Genomic DNA, 24,711 nt, shown 5'->3' on the forward strand with positions numbered 1-24,711 from the left:
TAAGGTACTGAAGTTAAAATAGGCATTATTTCACACTGTGATCTGTAAAAATTTGGTGTGTTCCCGGATCAGCTCTTCCATTAAGAAAAAAAAGTAATCTTGTCGCTTGAGTGAGGTCAAATGCAACCTCAGCAGCATGGCAACTCATGCCATGCACTTTGCTAAACCCCATCCTTCTCTTGCCCATTGGCTTGCCATTGCCTGTGCCCACAGCAGCTGTCATAGTAGCTCACCCTCTTTGGTTCAGGGCTTATTTTCCCAGCTGATCTTCAAGGAAAAAAGGAAAAAAAATCCCAATTTTGCCAGTGTCAGCTGCCATTTTCTGCTGGTATTTGAGGGTGAATTGGAGACCTCAAAGATTGAGGCTGTATGGTGCGGCTGGATGTGCAGTCTCTGTCTCCTGGTCCAATAAATATCCCCTCTTCCTGAAGCACGGTCTTTGTGTCACTAGGATGGCTGCTTGGAGCATGTCACCTGTTTCTACACAGATAGCCAGGACCCTAAACCCCAGGGGCCTCCACTCAGAGCCCCACTAAACCAACGCCTTTCTTTATAATGGTGTTTTACGTAACACTGAGTAGGCAAAGCCACAACCAAAACCTCAGAAGCCTTAAGATGGAGCTTAACACCAGGAGCAGAATAGTAAGTGCTTCATTTCACACCTCAAAATGCTGGCAAAAAAGCTTGTGGGAAAAACAAGTAAAACTTGGTGGTGGACAGGCCCAGATGGATGGTGCTATTCTGACTGAGAAGTGTTTTTTGTGGCCTGTGTGCAGAGAATTACTGTTACACTAATTCCAGATTCCAGGTTTATCAGAGCAAACCACTGCAACAAGACATCCTGGCTGAAAAGCAGAGTATCTGCAGGAGGTGGCGTGGCACTCAAGTGAGCTGTTTGTCAATATATTTAGAGTATTTCCTTTAAAAAATAAAAAAATGTCTCATCTTGAATAGAGGGCCTGTGCAACAGAACATGGCCATTGTCTCTATTAGAATATGTTGTTTTCAAATAATATTCATATAAATGAGCCTTGTTTTTATTTGTTTTAAATAAATTGTGTTGCAGGTAGATGCATCCATGAGTAGGTCAAGTTTATTTAGGGAAGACTAGGAAAAGTTTCCACTGTCATATGACACAGCCCTGTTGCAGAATGAGCTATTTGTCGGGGATGAGCTGTTTGTTGGGTGCAGGGAAAACTTGGGATGCTCAATATGAGAATCAGCAAACTTTATTTATTGAAGAGAGCATCAGACACTTATACAGCAAGTAATAAGCTCATGAATATTCTGTAATTTACACTGTCCATTGGCCACACCACAACATCAGCTCTTCCCCATTCCTTAGGGGTTACATCCTTCTTTTCTCATGTCTCTTTCACTATTTGTTATCATACTCCAGCTAAGCTCAAAAACACGCTATCTTGCAAGGGCAAGACTTAGAATTAGCCACAGCCTTGTACATCTCCAATTCTTAGCTACTCTTCCAACACAGCCCTCCCTCCCCACTCCCTCCACCCTGTTAGGGAGGCAAAAGTGCACTAGTGCAAAGTAGCTAGCCTTAATTATAAAGGGATTAAGGGGTGAAGCAGGTGGTCCTTAAAAAAGGGGGGGCTGGGAGGGAGACATGACACAAGACATGTCTGCTCTGAGAAATGTTTGATTTTGGTAACCATGAGCTTTTACATAATGTAACATAAAAAATTAAGAAAAACTTTGTGAAAAGGAACTGTACCTTTCTCCCAGTTTAGGGAGTGATGTCAGCTCTGGGGCCTCCAACTTAAGGAAGGTATGGAGGGCCATAGCAATAATGAGAGAGCTGGAGAACCTGTTCTAAGAGAACTGGTTGAGAGAGTTAGTGTTGTTCAGCTTGGAGAAGAAAGGGCTTTGAGGAGACCTTACAGCACTTTCCAATACCTGAAGGGGTCTGCAAGAGAACTGGAGGGACTTCTTTCAAGGGTGTGTAGTGGCAGGACAAGGGGAAATGGCTTTAAACTGGCAGAGTAGGTTTAGATTTAGTACCACGAAGAAATTATTTACAATGAGGGTGTGAGACAAAAGAGCAGGCTGCCCAGAGAAGTTGTGGATGGCCCTTCCTTGGAAGTGCTCACGGCCTGCTTTGAGCAGCCTGGTCTAATGGAGGGTGTCCCTGCCCATGGCAGGTGGTTGGAACTAGGTGATCTTTCAGGTCCCTTCCAACTCAAACTATTCTGTGATTTATTGTTGCTAATTTGTAATTATGCTGCCTGCAAAGCTTAGTCACAGATCACGGATAATTTGTGCCAAACACTATGCAATAAGGCAGTCCTGGTCCTTTAAAACTGTGATCTTACTTTCCCAGTTTGAGAGATTGATCACAGAGGGGAAAGATCGTTTGTTCCTTTTCTCCCAGCATTCCTAAATGTGAACTTTAGTATATGTAACAATGTAGAGGCATGTATTCTGTATTAAAACAATGGAAGTAACTAATTTGAGCCTGAAGAGCACACGGAATCTGTCATGTACCCAAGTATAATTGTTTCCTGTGTATTTTCCGTAGTACATTTACAGGACCAAAAGTGACACATCTGTCTTACATGTTGAAATAGCTGAAAGGGGGTGTGAGAAAAGCAGGCAACCTGCTGGCTGCAGCATGATTTTGCTCATTTTTAAATTACACTTTTAAAGATCATGTTAGTTATGTGTTTTGTGATCTAAAGGACACAAAATATGACTACATGAAGAATTTATTTTGCAATTAAAAATATAATTTTAGTACTTCTTGCAGTACAGATATATTGTTAGACGTTAATTGAGGAGGCTTTTGAGTTTAATTATACTGCAGTTAGATTGCTATCTAATTATATTCTTTTGCACCTGGCTTTAGAAAAGTACAATAAACTGATTCATTCTTAGGAGGGAAAGGTTATTAAATCCTGCCATTAAGTTTCAGTGATTTTGATTCAGTGAAGCAGATGCATGATCTTAATTATAGAATTGATGGTATTGCCATCACTTCTACCAGCTGAGGATGAGACCCCAGGTGCCTCTCTGTTCAGAGATGAGAAAAATGTACTGTCATGTATTTTTAGTATGAAAGGGTGGGTTTAAGAAGTGTGACTGATAACTTCCACCTCTGACTGCCAGCATTTTCATGTCATAGTTCTTATCTTCCCCTACACTGCTTTTTCTCTAGTTTGATTAAATATGCATTATTCCTTCATTTGCTTCGTGCTGTGTTACAGTTTCTAGAGTACCTTATTTGTAGAGAAAAATTCCCTTTTGTGATGCAGTGTTATCCACTTTCTCATTCCCTATTATACCATTGTGACTTCATCTTTTTCCTTCTTTTTCCCTGTTCTTCCTAAAGAAAAAGAGATGACAACTCTTCTACTTGAGGCATTTTTTCTTACCATTGACTTCACAGAAAGTTGTGCAGCATCATCAATAGAAAGCACAGAAAGTGATACAGTGCTGTCATTAATTACTTTCAGTTTGATACAACAGAAGGAACCTTCTACTGTCTTTAACTGTTACATTTCACAACAATTGCTTTGTTTTTCCATAGCTACAGCTTGAAAATGTTACCCTTGTCTTGTCCAGGCATTCAGGATTATTATTCTATACAAAGAGATCTTGCTATAGGGTAAAATGTGCAAGATCATCCTTGCATTCCTGGACTTTTCAGGAAGGAAGATCAGCTATTTTGCTTGGAAGATCAGTTCCCAGGTTGAAATCTTAGATTGAAGTAAGTGATATGTATTTTTTTAGCCGTTATTGCTATTCTCACTTTTATCCATTTTGTTTCCATGTTTGGCATGATTATCAAACTCCTTATCAATAAACCAGTGTATATGGTGTACCAGTGTATCCTTATCATAAGCAGTGTATATGGTTTCTTGGTGCAGTGGTCAAGCTGTTGAGTCTCTTTTCTGCCAGTTTTTTGTGTGTAGATTGTCTCTTTTCACTGGCATAGATTAGCAGCTGTGTCAGTGGTTTCTGGGGGAAAAAGAAGGTAGAGACATCCTCAAGGTATGATTAGTTTATTTTTTTATACTAAAACAGAGAAAAGAATCAGCACAGTACAACTGGCTGTTTATCCAGGGATTCCAAATAAAGTTTTCCTTTGTTTGGAAATCTGCCAATCTATCTCATAGCTGTGGATAGATTTTCTTACTGCTTGGGTTTGCAAGGGTTAAGAGATAGAAGGCAAAGTTTTAACAAAGTCAGTAATAAGCTGCTCCAGGAGGACCAGGGATGCCTACTCTGAGATTTTAGACTACACCCTTGAACTCTTGAATACCCAAAAGCTGTACTCTCTCCCTATCCTTGACACTACTGCCAGCCTAAAGCTCAGGGAGAGAGGGAATGAAGACACTTGCACATCCATCTCTCTCTTTGAAGAAACATACTCAGAGCAAAAAAAAGACTGAGCCCACATGGTTGCAGAAAGTAGAACCTACATATTTCCGTAATGTTTACATTTTTAGTCTACATCACCTGTGCATCTTGAGTATTTCCCTCTCTTAGCCAAGATGAATCCAGTCTCTGAGTTTGTTTTTGAACCATAACTTCAAAATCAACCGTATATTTTCAGTTCTAGGTCCTTTAAGAGAGTGGCAGGCTGTATGTAATTGTTAGGCTCAAGCCTAAGCAAGTTCAAGACAAATTCGGACTTCTGGTCCACAGTTGGAACCAGACACAAAAGGGAAGATCTTCCTTCAGTAGTTTGTTTTCTAGATTAATTAAATGATACCATATTTTCCTATTTTGATCTTCCAATAATAACTTTGTTATTTAGTGGAAAAAATGGTATGGAAATATATAGTGGAAAAAATGGTATGGAAATCCTTGCAACTTCTGATAGCTTTTTCTGATCAATTTAGTTATTTAGTGCATGCTTCTAGTCCCCCTTGTCTCCCCCTTAATCTCTATATCTGGCATTAGGAGTACATTATAAAGAAGATCAAAGACACTAATGCAGTGTCTGGACAGTTCCTTTGTTCTACTTACCATTTCATCCCTTTGAAGACTTAATTGCAATTTAAATTTGTGAACAAGTGTTTTCCAAATTTAAATAAGCAACTCTAATGACATGGCAGAAGAAGCTGTAGCAAGTCATTTTGCTTACTAGAAGGGTTATGTAATTTGTTTTCTCACTATTTGATGTGAATGCTAGATAACAAGGTAGATATGGTACTTTTAATTGGTTGGAAAACAAAAAAGCAGAGCAGTAAAAGCACTTCAATTCTTAATGCTTTGTTAAAACAAAGGATCATCTATATATTTCCTTGAATGAATGTTTAAAAATGTACACAAACAGAAATTTGATGGTTTTTACCTTAAATTTGCTGTCATTATGGTTAATTCAACAAACATCAGTGCCTATATGTGAGTTTTTCCTTTTGTTGGTTTTTTTGGGTTGGGGGTTGTTTTTCTTTTTTAAACAGCCAACATGCAAGAAATAGTCTGATGGTCTACTCTAGAACATGGGTCTGAGATGAATACTAAGAAAAGACATAAAAAGCACTAACTAAACCATCTTTATGTCGTTAATCTTTAAATACCTGAGTAAGTAAAAAAAATCTGTTATGGATTTTATCATTGTATTATTTGGTTATTTTAAATTTTGTAGAATAGTTACAGATCTTCTAGATTCTAAGTGGCATATTAAATTTTTCATCCCTACAATCCTACTGGCAAACATATGCACAGGTATTGATCAATGCTGAAACAGTTTCTTGCATTAAATGAGATTTAACAGCAGACTGTAGAATTAGGGTCACTAGTCTTAGCCACAGCTACCATGAGCTTTGGGAGAAAATCAAAAATGCCCATTTCAGCTGGTTGTTGTATTGTTTTGTCGTAGGAATCTTGCAAAAGAACACAATTAATGGGCTTCCCCAGCTATTCACCTCCTCCTACTTCTTTCTGTATGTCTCCTAATAGAAAGGGTTTTCTGCTCATTTGTTTCAACTTGGGTCATTCTGTATGATTTCAGTTCCTATTTGCTGATAATCCCATACTTTTAATGTTTCATTCACATTTTATCTAATGATATATGTGGCAGTAAGTACTAAAACCTTCGTTAAACTAGAAGCCAAACAGTCTTTTGCATTGATTAGAACCTATTTTATGATTTCCCACACTTTATGGGGGCGGGGTTTTTTGTTATTTTGAAGTAACATATGTCCAGAAAATCACTAGTTTCCGTGTTTGTGGAGGATAAATGAGTTACACACGAGTATATTATTAGTGTAATTTGCTGTAGCAACAGCAGGTTGTATAAGACTATAGAAACCTGCAGTTTTGTCTCCAGCAATCCTACACCACAAGACAAGGCTGTCTGGAAGAGATAATGAGGGAGGTGGGCTGGCTCTTGCATCTGTCTCTGGGCAGAGTCTTGTGACAGCATATCCAAGAGCTTATTGTTGATTAATTGATTAAGCTCTGGATTGAGTTTTATTGCAAATGGAGAAGTGGAAAGAAGGGGATAGGTAATGAGAACTCCTTAGCTGACCATGGAGAATGAGGGAGGGGGGGAAGTTCAAGGAACAGGTTCTAAGACAGCTTCTGTTCCATTCTGTTCCATTTTTTCTTTTAGTATAATAGAGCTGCTTATAATAATATAATAGTATAATAGGGCAGGCACAGCAACTGAATTTAAATTCAGTTAAGTTAATCTGTATAAGACATAGTAGGAGAAGAAAACAGATGTTAGTTAGTGGTAGTGTCTAGGCTCTATCCTCATGCCTTACCTTTCTTTTAGTGGCCTGCCTGAATGAAACTTGGAAAACCTGTGCTTTAGATCAATATGTGGAGGTCAATGCCTAAAATACTGTGCTTTAGTAAGGGACATAAGAGATACAGGACATCACCAAAGCCACAGGTTCTTGTAAATGGCTGGTAAAGTACTGGATGAGCTCCTAATTCATTCAGGGCAGCTTATAACACCTATACTACAAAGTAAAGCAGAAGTTATTCAACCACCCAACAACTGAATTGTTCTTCTAAAAGGATGGAAAGCTAGTTTCCAATTCCACACCTGGATATTAGTGCAATTCTGAATTAACAGCAGCTCTGCATCTGAACAACTAATGACAATTTAATCACAATTCCAGATTTTCCAGATCTGACAACAGCTGGGTGGGAGCAAGGCATGATCTTCAGTATTTCTGGGAGGAGTAGGTAAGAGGAAAGGAAATGCAACTTGAAGGCATTTTTTTTTTCCTGCTACCAATGACCTTATGTTAATCTTGAAAACAATTCAGCTACTTGTACAACTCCCTTCCCAGAGTGATCAAGCCTTCATGGCTCATAACTAATACCTATGCATCTTTAAGCAAAAGTACTGTCTTTCCCCAGAGCAGTTCCTGTGTGTTGTCAGGTTATGTAGCTGGGCAAGAGAGGAAAAAACCTCAGTCTTCTTCAATTCTGAGAGGAGACCTCATAGCAGTCTACAACTTTTTCATGAGGGAAGAGTAGAGGCTGACACTGATCTCTTCTCTCATGACCAGTGGGCAGGACCTGAGAGAACAGCCTGAAGCTGTTTCAGGGGAGGGGAGGTTTAACTTGGATATTAAGGAAAAGTTTTTCACCCAGAGGTTGGACACTGAAGAAGTTCCCAGGAAAGTGGTCACAGCTCTAAGCCTGACAGAGTTCATGAAGTGCTTGGGCACTCTGAAACACACGGTATGACTCTAGGGCTTGGCCTGTGCAGGGTCACAAGCTGGGCTTTGATGATCCCTGTGATGATCCCTCAGAATATTCTATGATTCGATGCTTCTGATCCATGGCCACCCAGACTTTGAGGCTGTATGAGATGAGAACTTGTAGGTGGGCTTACATCCCTTCAGTTGTCCTGGAGGGTGCTGGGCTGCTCCATCTCCTGCATGGTCAGGGAATCAGAGCTTCCTTCAGTCTGGAGACCAAAGTGTGAGACATGACAGTATCTAGAGAGAGACACCAGTGACTGGAAGAAATGTTCTGCTGGCCTTGCAGTGTCACACAGTGCAGAGACACCCACAAATCCTGAGCAAGAGGTACACCTGTGATCCAAAACATCCTTGAGTCCTAACTCAAGGCTCCAAAGCACTGTGCTAGGTTATCAGCACACCTGGGCTGATGAGCTCTCTAACTTCTGTGGAGAACTCATACAATATGAGTCTGAGCTGGGAGATGCTGACCTCTGCTGTGCTCCATTACAACTATGATGTCCTAATTGTAACCACTCTGCTATTGTTGCTGCTAGAATCTAAGTATTCTCACATAAGGAAGTTTCAGAACTCAGACTGGCCTAAAGAAGGCTGTGACCCACAGAATGCTAAAGAGATGTTCAGACTGCAGCTGACCAAAGTGAAACATTTGCAGAGGGACAGTGACCATTATGGAGGACTCTCATAGCTTGAACAAGAAGGTAGAGACTGAAGAATCAGGCTAGATTTTAGAGGACTTAAACAAGAAGCAAAGGACAAAAATTGGGAGAGAAACTGGATGAGTTTGCAAAGTATCATAGAGAAGATTGATATGTATTTGTTGTTTTGGAATGAATTGTAATTTCAGTCCAGTCTTGAAGTTTTAAATTTGACCAGTGGGCCAAGTGTTAAGTGTTATTCAGTTGTTTCTGGTGATTTTGTCCATGTTGGCTTCCATCTCTTACCTAGCTGTTCCAAAACTATTGTTATCCCTTGAGCATGGATCTGCCTTCTTTTTAGCTTAAGGATCAGTTGTTCTGAGATCACCTCATCTCAACATCTATCCCAAGGCCTCCCTTAAGGGTTTTCAACCCTGTTGCTCCTTAAATCCTTCCCTGCATTTCCAACAGCTGCCCTGTACCACTGCTCCTCCATCCATGAAAAAATAGACTGCCTTTCAAGATTGTGCAGACTAAGTTTAGCTTGAGTCCTATAGCAACACTATTAATCCTCAAACAAATACCAAATAACAATTGTGTTTAGAGATGTAGGGGTGTTAATAAAGGTGATTTGGGAGTGTTCCTACTGAATAAATATGCTTTCCTTTGTCCTGACTTCAGCAATCTAGGTTTTCCTGGCAAGCTGCTTTTTGGGTAATAACTAAGATTTCAACTACTTCTATATGCCATCATGTTTTTAAAACATTTTGTGCTTAAGGGTGGTGATCTATTTCTGCATATGGTGCCAAGCAGGGGTTCAGCACCTGTGTTGCTGCCCTTTATCTTCCCACTCAGGGAAGATTGTAATTAACAAGGCTGAATTCACTCCATCATGTTCTGCAGGGAAGTTGACAGTATGAATCGAATCAGTTCTGTTCTGTTAAATAGAAGGAAATACAGGTACACTGGGGGACTCTAGGTGAAGGAAATGGCAGAAGGCTGGAGGGAATTTTGTTTTCTGCATGAAAATGTAAAGTACTCAATCTCAACAGACTTGTTCCTTGTAACCTCTGTTCTTTAATGTCCAAACTTAACTAAGCTGTATTTTAATCTCTGTATAATAGAGTATACCGGCCTCTGTGGAGCTAGGAAAGAAATTGTTCTCTTCTATATTAAGCAGTATACAGGTCTCAGCAGTCAGCAGAGATGGCTCATTACCCTGCTGGGGAACTGAAATAAAGAGGAAAGTGCTGTCCCAGGTGTAACCTGGAGGAGATTTTTGTTCCACAACAGAAGATGATCTAGAATTTAAAACAAATTCCAAAGTGACTAGAATGTTTTCTGTTATCTCATGATTTGCATTGTTTTCTCTGCAGACCATAAAGAATGAGTGGCTCTTAGTGGCTGGAGCCCCAGCAATCTATTCTTCACTTTAAAGATTGGGAGATAGGAAGTATTTTGTTTCATCAGTACCTATTATGCCAGGCAGGCCCTGGTCTTGCAAGCATTTATGTATGCACTTACCTTGCTTATTATAGATACTGACCCTGATCTTGGGCATGCAGAAGAAAGTAACAAGGTCCAGTGTATTTGTCCCCCCTTCACCGGCTTAGATTGAGCAAGCAAGAATGCTTCTCATTAATATTCAGAAAATTTAAACAATATATGTGGCATTAACTTCTGCAAACTCTGTGCATCTGTAAGGTTTCAAGTTGCTGTAATCAGAGGTACTTTTAGAGAAAACTTAGCTCTGTAATATACTTCCTTTATTATTCACTGTACTATTGCTGCTCTTCGCATCAGTGATCCACATTAGCCAGCTTTCTTATTTTGAGGAAAAAGCCTTCTTTTTTTCTTCTGTGTTGTTAGAAGCAAAAAAATGCCTTATCAGGGATTAGTAGGGTCCAAGGTGATTAATTTCTGGGAATGAGTGGTGTTTACACATATTAAATTGCTCCTGTGCAGACACTACTCTCTGAAACTTCCAATAGCTTTTCAGAAGTGAAGAGAAGCTGAATGCAAATGATTGTAGCAGGAAAAAAGTTGTTTTTTTCTTTGTTTGGTTCTTTTTTTTCCCCTAGTGGGTAAATACTATATCATTCTTGGATTTTAGGGCAGGCCAATTCAATGGTTGAAATAATGAATAATGGTTGTCTTGACCTTTTAATTTTTTAAGGCCTGTTGGAAACTCAGCCATTTCATGAAGCAGATGAAGATGTGGTCACTGATGTTGATTTCACCAATATGATTTCTGAAGAAGAAAAAGAAGAGTTAAAGACTGAGCTAGCCAAGGTAATGAATTTGAATTTCTGTGAGGGTTAGTGTTTCTACTTCCTTAAACTGGAAATATTAATTTTAGGATGAAGTATACATCATAAAGGCATGCCTTTCCTTTTTGGTAAAATTATTCTAGGTAACAGTAATGTAGCTCATAATTTTCTTATATACCTATTTTTGAAGGTTAAATATCTTCTACTTGATGATTGTACTGTGAAAATCAAAATGCACGTTCCCATCTTAGTCAAGACGTGTCTTTATTTATAAACGTTCCTTGAAAAAGAATGAAAGGTGTTCTCATTAGATCTGGTATTGTTGTTACAGTGGTTGTGCCACCTGATAGAAACATTTCTTTTTGTGGTGCTCAGAGGAAAAGGTAATAATGATGGTTGCAGAAGAGGCTGATGATAACAAGCACCGTAATTTTATCACATTTTTGTTTCCTTTGGCACTGATGTGTTTTGAGAAGGTAGTATCCTTTTTCAGGAGTCTGGAACTCAGGACACTGAAGAGGCTTAAAAATAATAAGGAGATGGCAAGTAAAAGGTGTGAACCACATGATCTCTTTATTACAAAGATTAAAGAAATTGTCTAAATTTGGTCTACCGTGGAAGGGTGGATTCAATTTTAATTATTACTGTTGAATACTGCAGTAAAGTGAAATTCTGAAATGAAAAATGAGAGACTAGGGAAAGCTGTAGGTTTAATTTTTTGAAATACAAGTCAAATAACAGAAATCACAGCCATATGAATGTGAGGAGTTGGTTTTGCCTTAACTGGAATACTTAAATTGATATTAAATTGTAGTACTTAGAATACTTACAAAGTACTTACAAGTACTCTAAGAAGTAACATCTGTAATGACTTTCAAGTAATTTACCTGCAGTGCCGATTCAAGTGGATTTTCAAGTGAAACAGAAGACTGTTTTTTCACTTAAGTATTTTATCAATCCTTGTGTTTCTGAGTTACTAGTTAATTTTTACTTCTTTGCTGATCCTGTCACATCTGTAAATAATCAGAAGGAAGCTGAAAGTTTACATACTCAGTTTATCAAATTAGTTAGGAGTTGGCGTATTCAATACTGGCTTTTTATGAGGACCAGAGGCAGTGGGCACACACTGAAACACAGTTGGTTCCCCCTGAACATCAGGAAGCATGTTGTTAATGTGTGTGTGACTGAGCAGTGTACCCAAAGAATTTTCGAGTCTCCATCCTTGAAGATATTTAAAAACTGTCTGGGTACAGTCCTGGGAAACATGCTCTAGGTAGGGCTTGAACCAGATGTGCTACAGTGCTCCCTTCCAGCCTCAGCCATTCTGTGATTCTCTTCTCTGGTGAAGGGGGCTTCACAGGCAGGTAGAAACAAGGAAGGAAAAAAGGCCAGAACTTCCTGCAATCATCTGAGAATGATATGCCTCTCTCAACAGAATTAATCTCAAGTGTTTCTGGGTATCCCTTCTGCTTACTGATCACCATAGGAGAGAGAATTCTTGTTAGCTTGTGCTGGAAATGCTTTAATTCCTGTACTAACATACAAGTGAGAGATTGCCTGTCAAATATTGTGATTTTGACTGACCTCAGAATTATTTTCTGAATTCCTTGCAGCAGTTTACTGACATGCAGCTGATGCTTAAAGGCAAAATAAAACTGATAACTATGCTAAGAAAGGTTTGAGAAACAAAGCCTGAACAAAGTCTGAACAAAGTCTAAAGTTAAATGAAGCTTATGACTCTTATAAAAGACTGCAAAAAAAAAGTGTGACATTGCCTCCTTCACAAAGAAAAATTTGCTAATGTGGGAATTGGGTAATGTTTCCTTTTGCAAATCTGTAAGTCTTTACTTACAAGCCCTTTCTGCTCCACCAATGATAGTTTTGTTTTCTTCAATGTTCTTATGTGCTAAGTAATACCTCTTTGAGCCTGTAGGAACAAGCACCTACTGTTTGATCCTACAGGCTCAAACAGTCCTGTTTGAGGGATTCTGAGGGGTAAAAATCTTACTGTTCTGAAGGGTAAAAATCATCCTTAATTCTTCTATCAATAGTTGATAAAATGGGATCTGTTTGTGAGCACCTGTTGTGCATTTATTTAAGCAGAAAATATGTGCTTCATCTCTGTGTTGTGTATCTAATGTGTATATTCTTTGCTTTCTTCCTCCTTCTCACTCTGACAATAGGAGAGGAACAAGCACTACTGTTTTTCTGGCAGGATTTTTTTTGTGTCCTCTATTCCTATTCTTCTGCTAATAATCTCTTTTTACTAGAAACTTCTCAGAACATGGACTTGCTCTGTTCTTGTATTTGTAGCCTAGCTAACACAGCAGGACTCTGACTCTAATCAAGCCTTAGGATTTCTACAATGAAGCTAAAATGAGTAACTCTTACAGAAACTTCTAACAGTCATTTGAATTTACAGAGGTCAGCCTGACTTTTCAGAATAACAGCAGAAAATTGTAGCCCAAAAGCTTTACATAAGGCCAGGAGATTGTTAGCAGAACAGATTCCCCCCGCCCCCCTTGCTGTGAGGAGCATTGTACAATGACTCTTGAGTCATGCTGGGGGCTGAGATTTTGAGCTACCTTGCTCACTGCTGTCAGTTGTCCTTCCATTACACTCATCAAAGTACTCATTTACTCTTTGGTGTCTTCCCCCTCCCACACCTTCCCAGAAGGAGCTATCTGGTTTGATCTAGCTGATGCACAGCATCAGCAGTGTGTGTTACTGCATGTTTGTTCCCAGTTTGAGGAAAGATTATAAAAATACCTTTTTCTGCAAACGTATGGGAGAACTTTTTTTCTGTATGATGTGCCTATACTCTTCTGACTCTGTTGCACTTTGAAAGAAGGGAACCATGATAATTAGAAGCTTTTATTTCTGTTGACTGAAGCCCTAGTTTTATAATGGAGTTATAAGCATTTACAAAAGTGGACTTAAAAAATTCCTTAACAAGTGATGCCTGACTTCCATGAGAATTAGGTTTGTTACATGCTTAAATGCTTTTCAAGATCCTACTGTAAGTCCCTAATCCTTTCTAGCTACTTCAGAGTCATCACTGATATTTGAGCACTTGAGGGCAGCTTTGTATCTGTCATTATTTCAAAATGATGGAAGTTGAGGAGGATTTTGTCAATTCAAAACTGATTGCTGTGTTATAAATAATAAATTACTTTTCTTTAATCAAAAATGTTGCTCATAGTTCTGCCATTGAGCACAAGGCTAATGATTGTTTAGATTATCACAGCTTTAAGATGTCTATTCAATGAAACAGATGGAAAGTAATTTTAATAAAAGGCCTGAAATATTTATATATCCAAGTACCTGATGATCAACCTAGCGCTGGCCCATAAAGTGTCCTGGCATCAGTTTAAGTAAAGCTCTTTAGCAGTGTTGCACAGGTAGTCGTGCACTAAGGGGTTTGCTCTTGGTGAGAAAGAACCAAAATGAGCTCTGAACTGCTGCCTGAGGAATGCTGACATTTGTGCTTTCTTTCTATAAGCATATAACCAGTTATTTTCTCAGAAGAGGGCCTCTTGACACCTGCCTCTTGACAGTATTCTATTTGCAGGTTAGGAATATAATGGAGCACACAGGACATGGGGAGGAACAAAGCAATTTGGATTGCTGTGTATCTAACAACAGTACTGGTGAGGTGTTGGCATCACAGGCATTGGTGAATATTAATATCTACTTCACTCAGGTCATGATTTTGCTCTGTGTTTATAGCCTTGCTGCTTAATTCCTGAGCTGCTTGTATATTGAAATAGCAGGTAATGACAAAAGAAACTGATAGCTGGGGGATTCAAGGATGTGACTTTACCAAAAACAGTGACCTTGCAGCCAGTTTTACAGTGAGGCAGAATGCATGAATGTGTAAAATAAAATAATGCTGGTGCTGATATCCTAAATATAGCCTTGGAGGTCAGTACTGCTTCAGCTGGTGCTTGCATCATTCCCTGCAGCCAATGGAGTTAAATCAGAGGGAGACTGTGCCTCCAAGGAACTTAGCATATGGTAATCAGATAAGTTGCCATATGTTACCTTACTAACATATGGAGGAAGGAACACAGTTGGTAGGGGAATTTCTAAACCTGAAGTGAAAGGCAGCTGCTCTGGTGTCACTTGTCCTTGTTAGCTTCAATATCTTAGTGTGCTGCTTGTGTAGATTAGCTTGGGAGTCTTGCAGGTGAAGAACACAAAGCCCTGCTCCCTTGCAGGAGTGCTGCCCAAGGAGCAGGATTCTGAGCCAGTGGGCAGGGCCATTCTGGAGTCCCTCTTCTTACAGTCCTGGTTCTTGCCTTGGAAAACACTGCCTTTGATTAAATGTTTCAAAAAATGTTTACTGCAAAGAGAATTATATTGCTCTGTTTGGGCTGGATGTATTCTTTACAGCTTGAAATTGCAGTTTGGTTAAATACTAGGATCTTTGGAAAAACTCATCTGCTCTGTCCTCTGAATGCTTTTATGCTTTAGGTACTGATCACTCATATTAATAGTTCAACTATAAATTTTTATGTTACAATTTTGAAATATGTAGGGCCTAAAATACAAAAATAAAACTCATATGACAAGGATATTACATTTGATGGTACTCTCAAGTCATATATTATCATGCAGCTTTTTCTATTTTTTTTACCTGCTCCTAAGAATTTGCATATGTTTTTTTCAGGACCAGAAGACTAAAAACCTGCAAGTATGAAGTTAAAAGCCTGTGCATTCAAATAAATATATTTGATTGAATTTTCCAGTCTTCTCTTGTCCTGTCCATTCCCATTTTACTAGTGAATGAAAAGCTGATATTTGAGACTCCTAATGCTCCATGGCAGATTTGGGTGAAGTCGCTTCCTTACTGGATAATTCTCTCCCTTATCAGATGCATGTGTGTGACAGTGAGCATAGGTGACACAGAGGCATTAATTTAACAGAGTGTCAGCTCTGTTCTGGGCATGCCTTTGTGACCTTCACAAGCTCTTGACTCAGTCTCTCTAGGTACCTACAAAAAGCACAAGTTTGTGAGATTCATTTAGCCTCTTAACACTGCATGTGTTTATCATTCTGTGGGAACAGGCTAACTCCTTTCTCCTTGTTTCCCTCAGCTAGAGGATGAAATTTCAACTTTGCGGCAAGTGCTAGCAGCCAAAGAGAAGCACCTGGTTGAAATTAAACAAAAACTTGGCATAAGTCTGATGAATGAACTGAAGCAGAACTTTAGCAAAAGCTGGCATGATATGCAGACAACTTCTGCGTGAGTACTGATCTTTATACTTACACATATGAACATACCATGTTTTTCTAAAACTTTCTGGGCTGAATTAATAGCAACATTGGTAGAAAGAACCACCCACCTTCATCAAATGCTCTCTGAAAAGTCATTTGCTTTTTTTTTCCTCTTCATTTGACAACTGAATTTGACACTTAAGGAGAAGGAAAAGTGAGCTTCTCCACAAGTGAGCTGAGCTGGGAGTTGTCAGCAGGGAAGGCAGGGGTCAGTGGCATGCATCATCCATGAAGGAGCAGTCTCACAATACCTGAACAAAGAGAGCAGAGCAGTCCAATGACAGCAAAGAGGGTCAAGCCAAGAGTTCAGATCTCCAAGTGCCTCTGTACTGATGAGCCAAGTCCTAGGTCAAGCCAGGGAGTCAAATCTGTGAGTTCAAGATCTGTGAGGTACCTGGACAAGATACAGGCATATCATTAATATGACTTGACATTTAATTCAGTCTAGGCTTTGGTATAGGTCCCAAAAATGAAGGGAAAAGGTGCTTAACAAGCATTCTCCCAACTCTTGCACAACATTTTCATCACAGTCTTACCCAAGGTTTCACAGCTGTGCAGTGCCAGATCTCACCTTGAGCTGCCAAGTTCAGGGGATGGGGGGAAAGCATTAACAGTTCCTCTCGGTGCATTCAAGGTGCTGACAGAGACTTGGTAAAACATGTTAAAATGTACACTTTGACATCAAAAGAACTATTCTTTGTATTTTCATGAGAAGTCAAATAAGGCATAAACCCCTTAATATAAATACAGTTTGTATGTCTCCTGTCTCTCACTGTTGGGCAGTTTCTCATCTGGGTCCTGCTTCTCATGACGTGTCATTAGCAGGGGTATCACTGTTGCCTTGGTGAGGATGTCTGGCATGTGCTAGGAGAGAACAGTCTAGAGACACTAAGCTTTAGAAGAGAGGAGGGGCACAAGACATCTGAACTAGAATTACTGGGACAGACTAGCAAAATTTTGAAGCAAAAACTTTCATTTTTACTTGAAATTTGCTAGCAAGTTCCCAGTTAGGTTTTTTTTTTTCCTCCACATTGACATTTTCCACATAGACTTAGGAGACTTTTTCAGTGTGGTAGCTGCTACTTTTTATTTGAGATGAGTTTCAGAACTACAGTCCATTAGGTGGTAAGTGTCCAGAAATTGTTATGTGGAACTGAACAGCAGGAGTCCCATTTTTGCCCCAGAAAATTCTCATGTTTATGGTCCAACTGCTGTATAATTCTGCTAGACACTCATGCTAGAACACCAGTGCTGATACAAATCATGGTAATCCAGCATTCTTAAGAATGGATGTGTTGAGTAATAGAGGTGATTCATTGTTGCTGTACCAAAATAGCAGTGGGACAGCATTATTCACCAAGATTCTCTGATTTAGGAAGGATGAAAAGCTTGGTTTTTTTTTTAAAAAAAAAAGTTCTAAATATTTACATGCCTGTGGTTTAGGTTTCTAAATCCACAGTTACTAATTTTAAATTTTAAAATGATCTGGTTTTAAGAGGTGAAATTTTGTTTCACCTAGCTGGTATGCTTTCCTGTAAGTTAAAACTTCTTTTCTTTAGCAGGGAGCTTTTCAAAGCCACTGAGCACCAAGGGTTTTTTTCCACTTATTGTAATGTTTTTAAGCTCTCCATTTAGGGATGCATTCTTAGATTTAGAGTGGACTTAGAGGAAGAGGAGTGGACTTCCCTCAGTAACAGTCCTGTAAAGTGTGCTTGACCACTAGTTGAGAGTCATGACCTTACTTACAGGATGCATGCCACCTCTACTGACTAAATTTAAACTTGAGGTTTTGACTATAATAATATAATAAATAATAAAACCTATAATAAAACCTATTTTAAAGCATTTACATTTTAAATGGTTGGCCACAAGTTCCTTGTTAATTGCTTATACTATTTCGTGCACTGGTGTTTAGTATAATCTATTATATTGTAATAGAATGTGTTGGGGGAGGCAAAGGGTTCTGCTGTAGACACATCAGTAACTACAGAGCAAATGATTGCCTTGGGTTTGGTTTGGTTTCATGGTGGTAAGGCATTCAACTGGAATGACTTCCCACACACACCTTTTTAATGATTGGGTTTTCAGTGAATAGAGGTGGGTGGATATTCAACTTCTAGCAATGCAAGTTTTTTACATTTTAAAAATAGATAATTCATTTTTATTTAGATGCCAAAAGCAGGGTCATGTTGGTGGATTTTGAGGTTATTTATTTTAGCTTCAGAAATAATTACAAATGTCTTTACATGGATATTTGTAAAGACCATAATTGAGTTTTTCTAATTATTGTTCTGCTACGAAAGAAAGGTTTATATAACCTGAATGCATTGTATTCAGTTGAAGCTTCTAGGTAGTGCTTCTGTAAAGTTCCCACAGGTCTCCTTACCTTCCATACTTCAGATTTTCACCATACAGTGGATTAAGGTAGAATATAGTATTTATGACAATTAACCTGGTTTTATACAGAATCACAGAATATTTGAGGTGTTAACAGCAATGTGAGAAGACTCTCTGGTCCAACTGACTCTTTCAGTCAGGACCAGCTATAGCAGAGTGCTCAGGACTGTGTTCAGCCAGGTTTTGAATATCTCCAAGGATGGAGATTCTACAGCTTCTCTGGGCAGCCTGTTCCATCTTCAATGCCCTTGCTGTGAAAAACATTTTTCTTAAATACTAAATTATCAATATATTTTAATATTTCATGCATTGAATTTGTGCTGATTGCCTCTTGCACTTTCACTAAACACCATTCAAAAGGGCTTGTCTCTTATCTTCTTTCCTCCTTTCATTAGGCTGTTTATACACATTGGTGAGATCCTTCCACAAGCTATCTCTAAGGTGACCAGCCCCAGCTTTCCCAGCCTCCTCATATGAGATGTGCTCCAGTTCTTTACCATCTTTATGCACCTTTGCTGGATTGCTGGACTTGTTCCAGTTTGTCCATGTCTGCCTTGTACTGGGAAGCACAGACCAGGACCCAGCTGTGGCCATAGCCAGGGCTGACAGGGGAGGGATCACTTCACACAACCTTTGCTGCAAAGGCACATTGCAGACTCATGTCCAGTTTGTTCTCTACCAGGATTCCAGGCCTTTTTCTGCAAGGCTGCTTTCAGCTGGTTGATCCCCAGCCTGTACTGGGTTATTAATCCCAGCCTGCAGGACTCTGCATTGCCCTTTGTTGAACTTACAGAGACTCCTGTTGCCTCTTTTTTTTTCAGACAAAGTCCCAAGTCATTGTATTCTTCAATGCAATTACAGGATTGCATTCATTATATATGGACAAGGTTACAAGGGTTATTTTAGCCTTTCACTAGTCCCTCATATTAAGCACTAAACACTATAGATCCACAAGATATCTTGCCCTATGCTGAGCATTAATGTTGTAACCACATTCAGCTTTGTCCCTCAGCTTTTCATTTGGTGCTTTTCTGTAGTTCTTTGGAAAAAAACACATGAGACATTGTAGTCCTGCCTTTTTGTGAGATATTTCAATTCTGCTGAGTTTCTAAGCAGCAGTTTTATCTGTAAAATTACCCACCAATAAACTCACCCCAGCCTAATAGTTCCCACAAACTTCTTTGCCATCCTTTCTTAAAATGTTATCAACTTCTATAAAACATAAACCTCCTATTTTAAATGGTTAACCTTTCAACCCATGGATGGAATAATAGCTGTGGACAGAGCTTCTAGGGAGATGAAAATGCTTGGTTTGCTACTAAACCTCTCCAAAAAAAGAAATACTCCAGACATTCAGACCAGTGTAAGCATCAGTACTGCCATGGCAAATAAATTATTAGAAGATCTAGAAAATTAGAGGAAACCCATTCTGTCTTCAAGGGCTGCAGTGGTGAAATAATGTAAAATGTTTCAAAGTCAATATGCTTAATGATTCCAACAGGGGGGCTGGGGAGCCTTTGATGTGATGGAAAGTGGACTCACACAAGGCAAACATTCAGAATTGGAATCTGAAAAAGCTGTTTTCAAAATGGCTTTTCAACTTTTGACTTTAGACAGAATTTTTCACTTGTAGAAAGGGAAAAGCTCATGAATTATAGGCCAGAATCAAGAGAATGTAAGTGCTGGCTCCCAACAGCATGTTTCCCAGACAGAGCCCTTGGCTTTTTTTAGACGGTGACTGTCTTTTCAAGCCTTTTTAGGAAGGCTTCAGTGATGCTCTGTTCTTGCATGTGATATTTAATTAAGATTTGGGACAAGAACATTCAACATGGACTTGGCCTTTTCCTCCAGAGGTGGAATAAAGATCAGTTCATTGAATATTGACTGAGCTATGTGAGCAAGCTTAGTTCTGATGAGAGGAAACTTGAGGACAACTGCATAGATTTCAACAACCATTGGGAACTTACTGTTTTATAGTTCAAATTTCTGCCAGAACACAGGAAAATAGAAGGTAATAGTTGCACTGCATGTGTTTTAGCCTTACAATCTATGGTACAGGCAGTCTTTGTTAATATAGCTTTAAATATATAGTAATGTGTTCCAAAGTTTCAGAACTTTTTTCAGTAAGTCAGATATAATTTGTGGACAGCCACAGTCCTACTGTGACTTCTAGGAATTAAGTAAACTGTGTTCCCACACACATACTTCTTGTGAGAGGTAGTAAAAGAAATGTGGGTGTTTCTGTTCATTGCAATGTGTAATCACCTTTTGACATTTTCTTCTCTAAATTTGCAAGTAAATGTAGCAGTTGTGTAAGTGAAGAAATTGTGTGTTGGCTTTAGCAAGTACATTACCTGTGAGTGGGTCTGTGCTATATGGAACTAAAAGGAGCCTTTCCCTTCCACTTCCTTTGCTTCCATTGGGTCAGACCAGGCAACCTTCATGCTGTCTTCAAAGAGAATTATTTTGCTGCTTTTCCACATGTGTCTCTGGCCATGAATTTTGAAGGGTAGGAGAAAGAACTTTAAGAAGTTAACTTAGTCTGTTCTCATTGTTCCTTGTCCAAAAGGTGTGTGTCCATTTGTTTGCACAAGAATCTTCAGCTAATGGAAATTCTACAGCAGGATCAGGTGATCTGTTCCAGATCTTCATTTCTCAGGGACAAACCCACTGTAATTATCATGGGGCACCAGTAAATATAAACATGTGTATTATAGTGATCTTTATGTGTGTATATCTAACTGTAAGGATGGGAAGGGAGGCCTGAATATAAATTGAGATCTCTGAAATTACAAGGATTAAAAATATCCAGGAAAAAGTTAGTCCAAAAAAGGGGGAGGAGAAAGAGAAGGGAAAGGAAATGAAAGGATAGAAAAGGAGATGAAGAAAGAAAGAAGAAGAGAGATTGGGATGTGTTTAGTCTTGCATAATGTTTTTAATCTAATGTGCAGTACATAGCTCACAGACAGTGTTACTGATACAGTTTAAGGTGGGATGAACTGCCTCTAATGTCTTAAGATCATCTGTGCTTTAGCAAAGATATTTTGGCTTTTTGGCTTTTCTATCTGGAGTGTAACTGTAGCACACTTCCCCCTTCCCTCCCCATTCTATGCTGCACTGCACAAATAATGCATTTCAAACAACTCTATCCCATATTTTTCCCATGTGTTTGAAGTTTACAGGGCAGTACAGCCCAGAATATTTGTCACCTTTGTCTGGCACTGACCTGTGACTCTCTGCAGCCTATTGAACAGCCAAGTCACCTTCCAAGTGCTGCACACAGATTGCTGCTGCAGCCTGCAGAGGTTCAGTTCCCTCAGTTCTCTCCTTCCTCTCCCTGTGGGAGAGGAACTACCTGGGGCTCACTTCCTTAGATTTAGGTGTATGTACCTATCCAAATGCCAGCACTGTTTCAGTTCATTCTTAACATTCCTGGCAATGGGAAGGATGACAAAAAATACATCCGTCATTTGGTTTTGAAGTTGGAATGAATTTCAGGAGAGTACTAAAAAAAACTTCCAAAACAAAAACCTAAAATAATGCACAACAGCTTATAGTTAATTTGTTGCAAAAAAGACAATAAGAATGCTCACAGAGAATATTTTATGTACCTTTTATCTGTCATATATGCATTTATCTCACTGGCCTATTAGTATAATTTAGTTAATGCTGAGCCCTGTTTCTCCCAGAAAATCAACAGAAAAAGAGCTTTGTAGCTGAGAGTTTCTCAGGGATCCAGATGCTTTAGATCAATTGCAGAAAATCATTCTTAAGATGACTAATGGTTTGAAAACTAAAAGAAGTAAGCTCCATAGGGCACAGCTTGTGCTACCAGGCTCTGCTCTACTGTATGGTTTTGTTGTTAATTGTTTGCATTCTGTTACATCCTCTGTGAGCCTTATCACAGGCAAGGCTTTCTCAAATGGATTAATTTTGCCAGCAAGCATTGATGGAGAGGCATAATGCTGAATGAAGATGAACTAATTAGCAAATGTACTAATTTTACAGAAGCTGAATTAAAATTCTTTATCATTTACTGCAGTACATCAAATGTGCAGCTTGACATGCAAAATATAAATATTACATGTGTAGCCTACTTCTGTCAGCACAGTCTGTATTGCACCTGTGAATGAAGGGTACATTTAACTCTGCCATGTGAAGGGCAATTCTGTACTGAGATGAGATGAGTATGATTGTCCTGTCATATCCTGCAGATGATGTTGGCCATTTAAATGTCTAGTTCTCTCTATATGGCTGCTGCTTGGCAGTTCTCTCTATAAAGCACTGGTTCCTTCACATGTTTTATGAAACAGTATCTCTTCATATTTCCTTTCACTGTCTGTAAAAATCACAGTGAGATATATATAGTGAGATGTGGTTGTCGCAGGATAGCATAACCTAAATGTAGTTTCACTGTCAAGTGAAAGTGCAGTCAGAATATGCAAATCTACTTTGTCTAAATAGTATGTTACAGCACTGGAGACATGAGTTATCTTTAAAGCTCCTTTTAATTATGTCAGGCGTGTTATTGGAATATAACTGCAATATCAGCATGTTTTGTGATAACCTCTGATAATCACTTTTATAAATAATTGCTTCTGTTAAATAAATACCCAGTTTTAAAAACAAAATTATCATCAGAAGTTGATGGATGAAATTCTTAGGTTAATATCATATATAATGTTCAAATGTTCACAGGTGAGTGTTATTTACAAGTTTAAAACTGAGACAGCAGTTGATATAACTTATTTGTTTAATCCCTCTTGTCTATGAAATACATTACAAATATTTATTGTTAAGTGCTGAGTGAAAGCACAGAATATGAGCCTTGTTAACCATTACCAGCAATTCTTCTGTGCTACAGAGTATTTTCAGATGGCACAAAATCAGAGCAGGATTTCCTACTCTAACTGAATAAATCAAGTAGGCTGTTTCTACTTTTGTTGATGCTACTTGGTGTACTGCTGATGGTGCCTTTGTATGGGTGTAATGATATATTTGTGTAAAAATGCACTCAATGACTTGGATGGAAGGTGGTCGTTCTTGAATCCCTGTATCCTAAATTATCTGAGTTTGCTTTTGCTGGAGTATTTCTGCCCGTATGTTTGGGGGTCACTGGTTGACCTGAGCTGCTGGCTGGCGGATTCCTAAGGTGCTGTCAGCTGTCTTCATGAGCTGGTGGTCAGCACTCACCCAAGGATTGCCAGCAGTGGCTGCTGATAGGATGAGAGTGCCCAGGTCTTGTAGATGACTTAGCATGCAGAGCATTGGGTGGTGCAAGGAGGACTTAAACCATACCTGGAGCACTTTTTCCAGGTAATAAGTGTTTGTAGTTCTTACCTGGAATATCCAACTTTATTTCTGCAGGTAAAGGTTTCTGAAAATTATGTAAGCTGCTCAGTGCATTAAAACAAAAGTACAAACTGCTGTTAGTTACATGGCATGATGAAAACTGCTTGGTCAGGTGACTCGTGCAATACAAGTAGATTCCCAGATGACAGAGAGAATATGTTGAAGAGATCATTGTTACCAGAGTGCATGGCAAAGATATCAAATGGATGCTGTAAATATGAAATAACTATGAGGATAAATATATCTGAGCTAAAATACAGTGCATCATACATCCAAATATCAACACAGCACATACTAACTACAGGGAGGCAATGTGCTCTGTGGAAAGATTATTTTTGAAGAAGGCATAGTGATATATGGAATGGTGGAGAAATGGTAATGGGCAGGAGGGTTAATTTTTAAGCTATCAGAGAGCTCTGCTGAGATGCAAATTATTTTTTCTTGTCTCTGCTGACAGGTATGGCTTGTTATGCTCCATTTTCACCTTTGTTATTTTGTTGTTCCTTAAGGCTCTTCTTCAGCATTGCTGAAGGGAGGAGGGGACATGCCATAGGTCATTTTTGACAAAGTTGGTGCTGAAAAAAGACTAGTTGTGTAACAGTTTTAGCTGGATTTGTGCTCTTATGTAATGTCAAAAGTATTAAGAACACAAATGCAGTCTCCATGTCTTCCTCACTAGTGGAAATACTGGAGGATGTTTGGTTTATGGGATTTACAGAGAAAACACAATATTGCTGGAATGCCAAAATCAGTGTCGTTCCAGCTACTTCCCTGAAGATATGTTCTGACCAATGTAATGTTCAGAAATATGTAGGGGACTCTAATGTTTCTCAGTGAAATTTGGGTCTCTCCTGTATGGTGCATTTTGGACTGTTCTCCAAATAGTTTTAGACGGTGTGAAGAACTTGCAGTGAAAAGGTAAGACAGAGATATTTTATCATAAAGTTAAATGTGCCTATAAATAAAATTAACTACAAGGTGTCATTTCAAAAAATCAGTTTAGAGGGATATCTGAAAAGTATTTTTAATATGTACATTCAACCTGTACATAAATAGGTTGCACTACAAAGGACCTTTTAGACT

General features: G+C 38.9%; 1 protein-coding gene across 2 annotated transcripts in view; it reads left to right on the top strand.

The window, feature by feature from the left end:
* Positions 1–24,711, top strand: part of TPD52L1 (TPD52 like 1) — a 50,711-nt gene that overhangs the window by 8,971 nt on the left and 17,029 nt on the right. For both annotated transcript variants that reach the window (XM_064707986.1, XM_064707987.1), the window contains exons 2-3: positions 10,506–10,621; positions 15,699–15,847. In XM_064707986.1, coding sequence (XP_064564056.1) covers positions 10,506–10,621; positions 15,699–15,847 — 265 coding nt within the window. The remainder of the gene's footprint in view (positions 1–10,505; positions 10,622–15,698; positions 15,848–24,711) is intronic.

The sequence above is a fragment of the Zonotrichia leucophrys genome, chromosome 3 (genome assembly GCF_028769735.1).
Source record: "Zonotrichia leucophrys gambelii isolate GWCS_2022_RI chromosome 3, RI_Zleu_2.0, whole genome shotgun sequence".
NCBI classification, from domain to species: Eukaryota; Metazoa; Chordata; class Aves; order Passeriformes; family Passerellidae; genus Zonotrichia; species Zonotrichia leucophrys.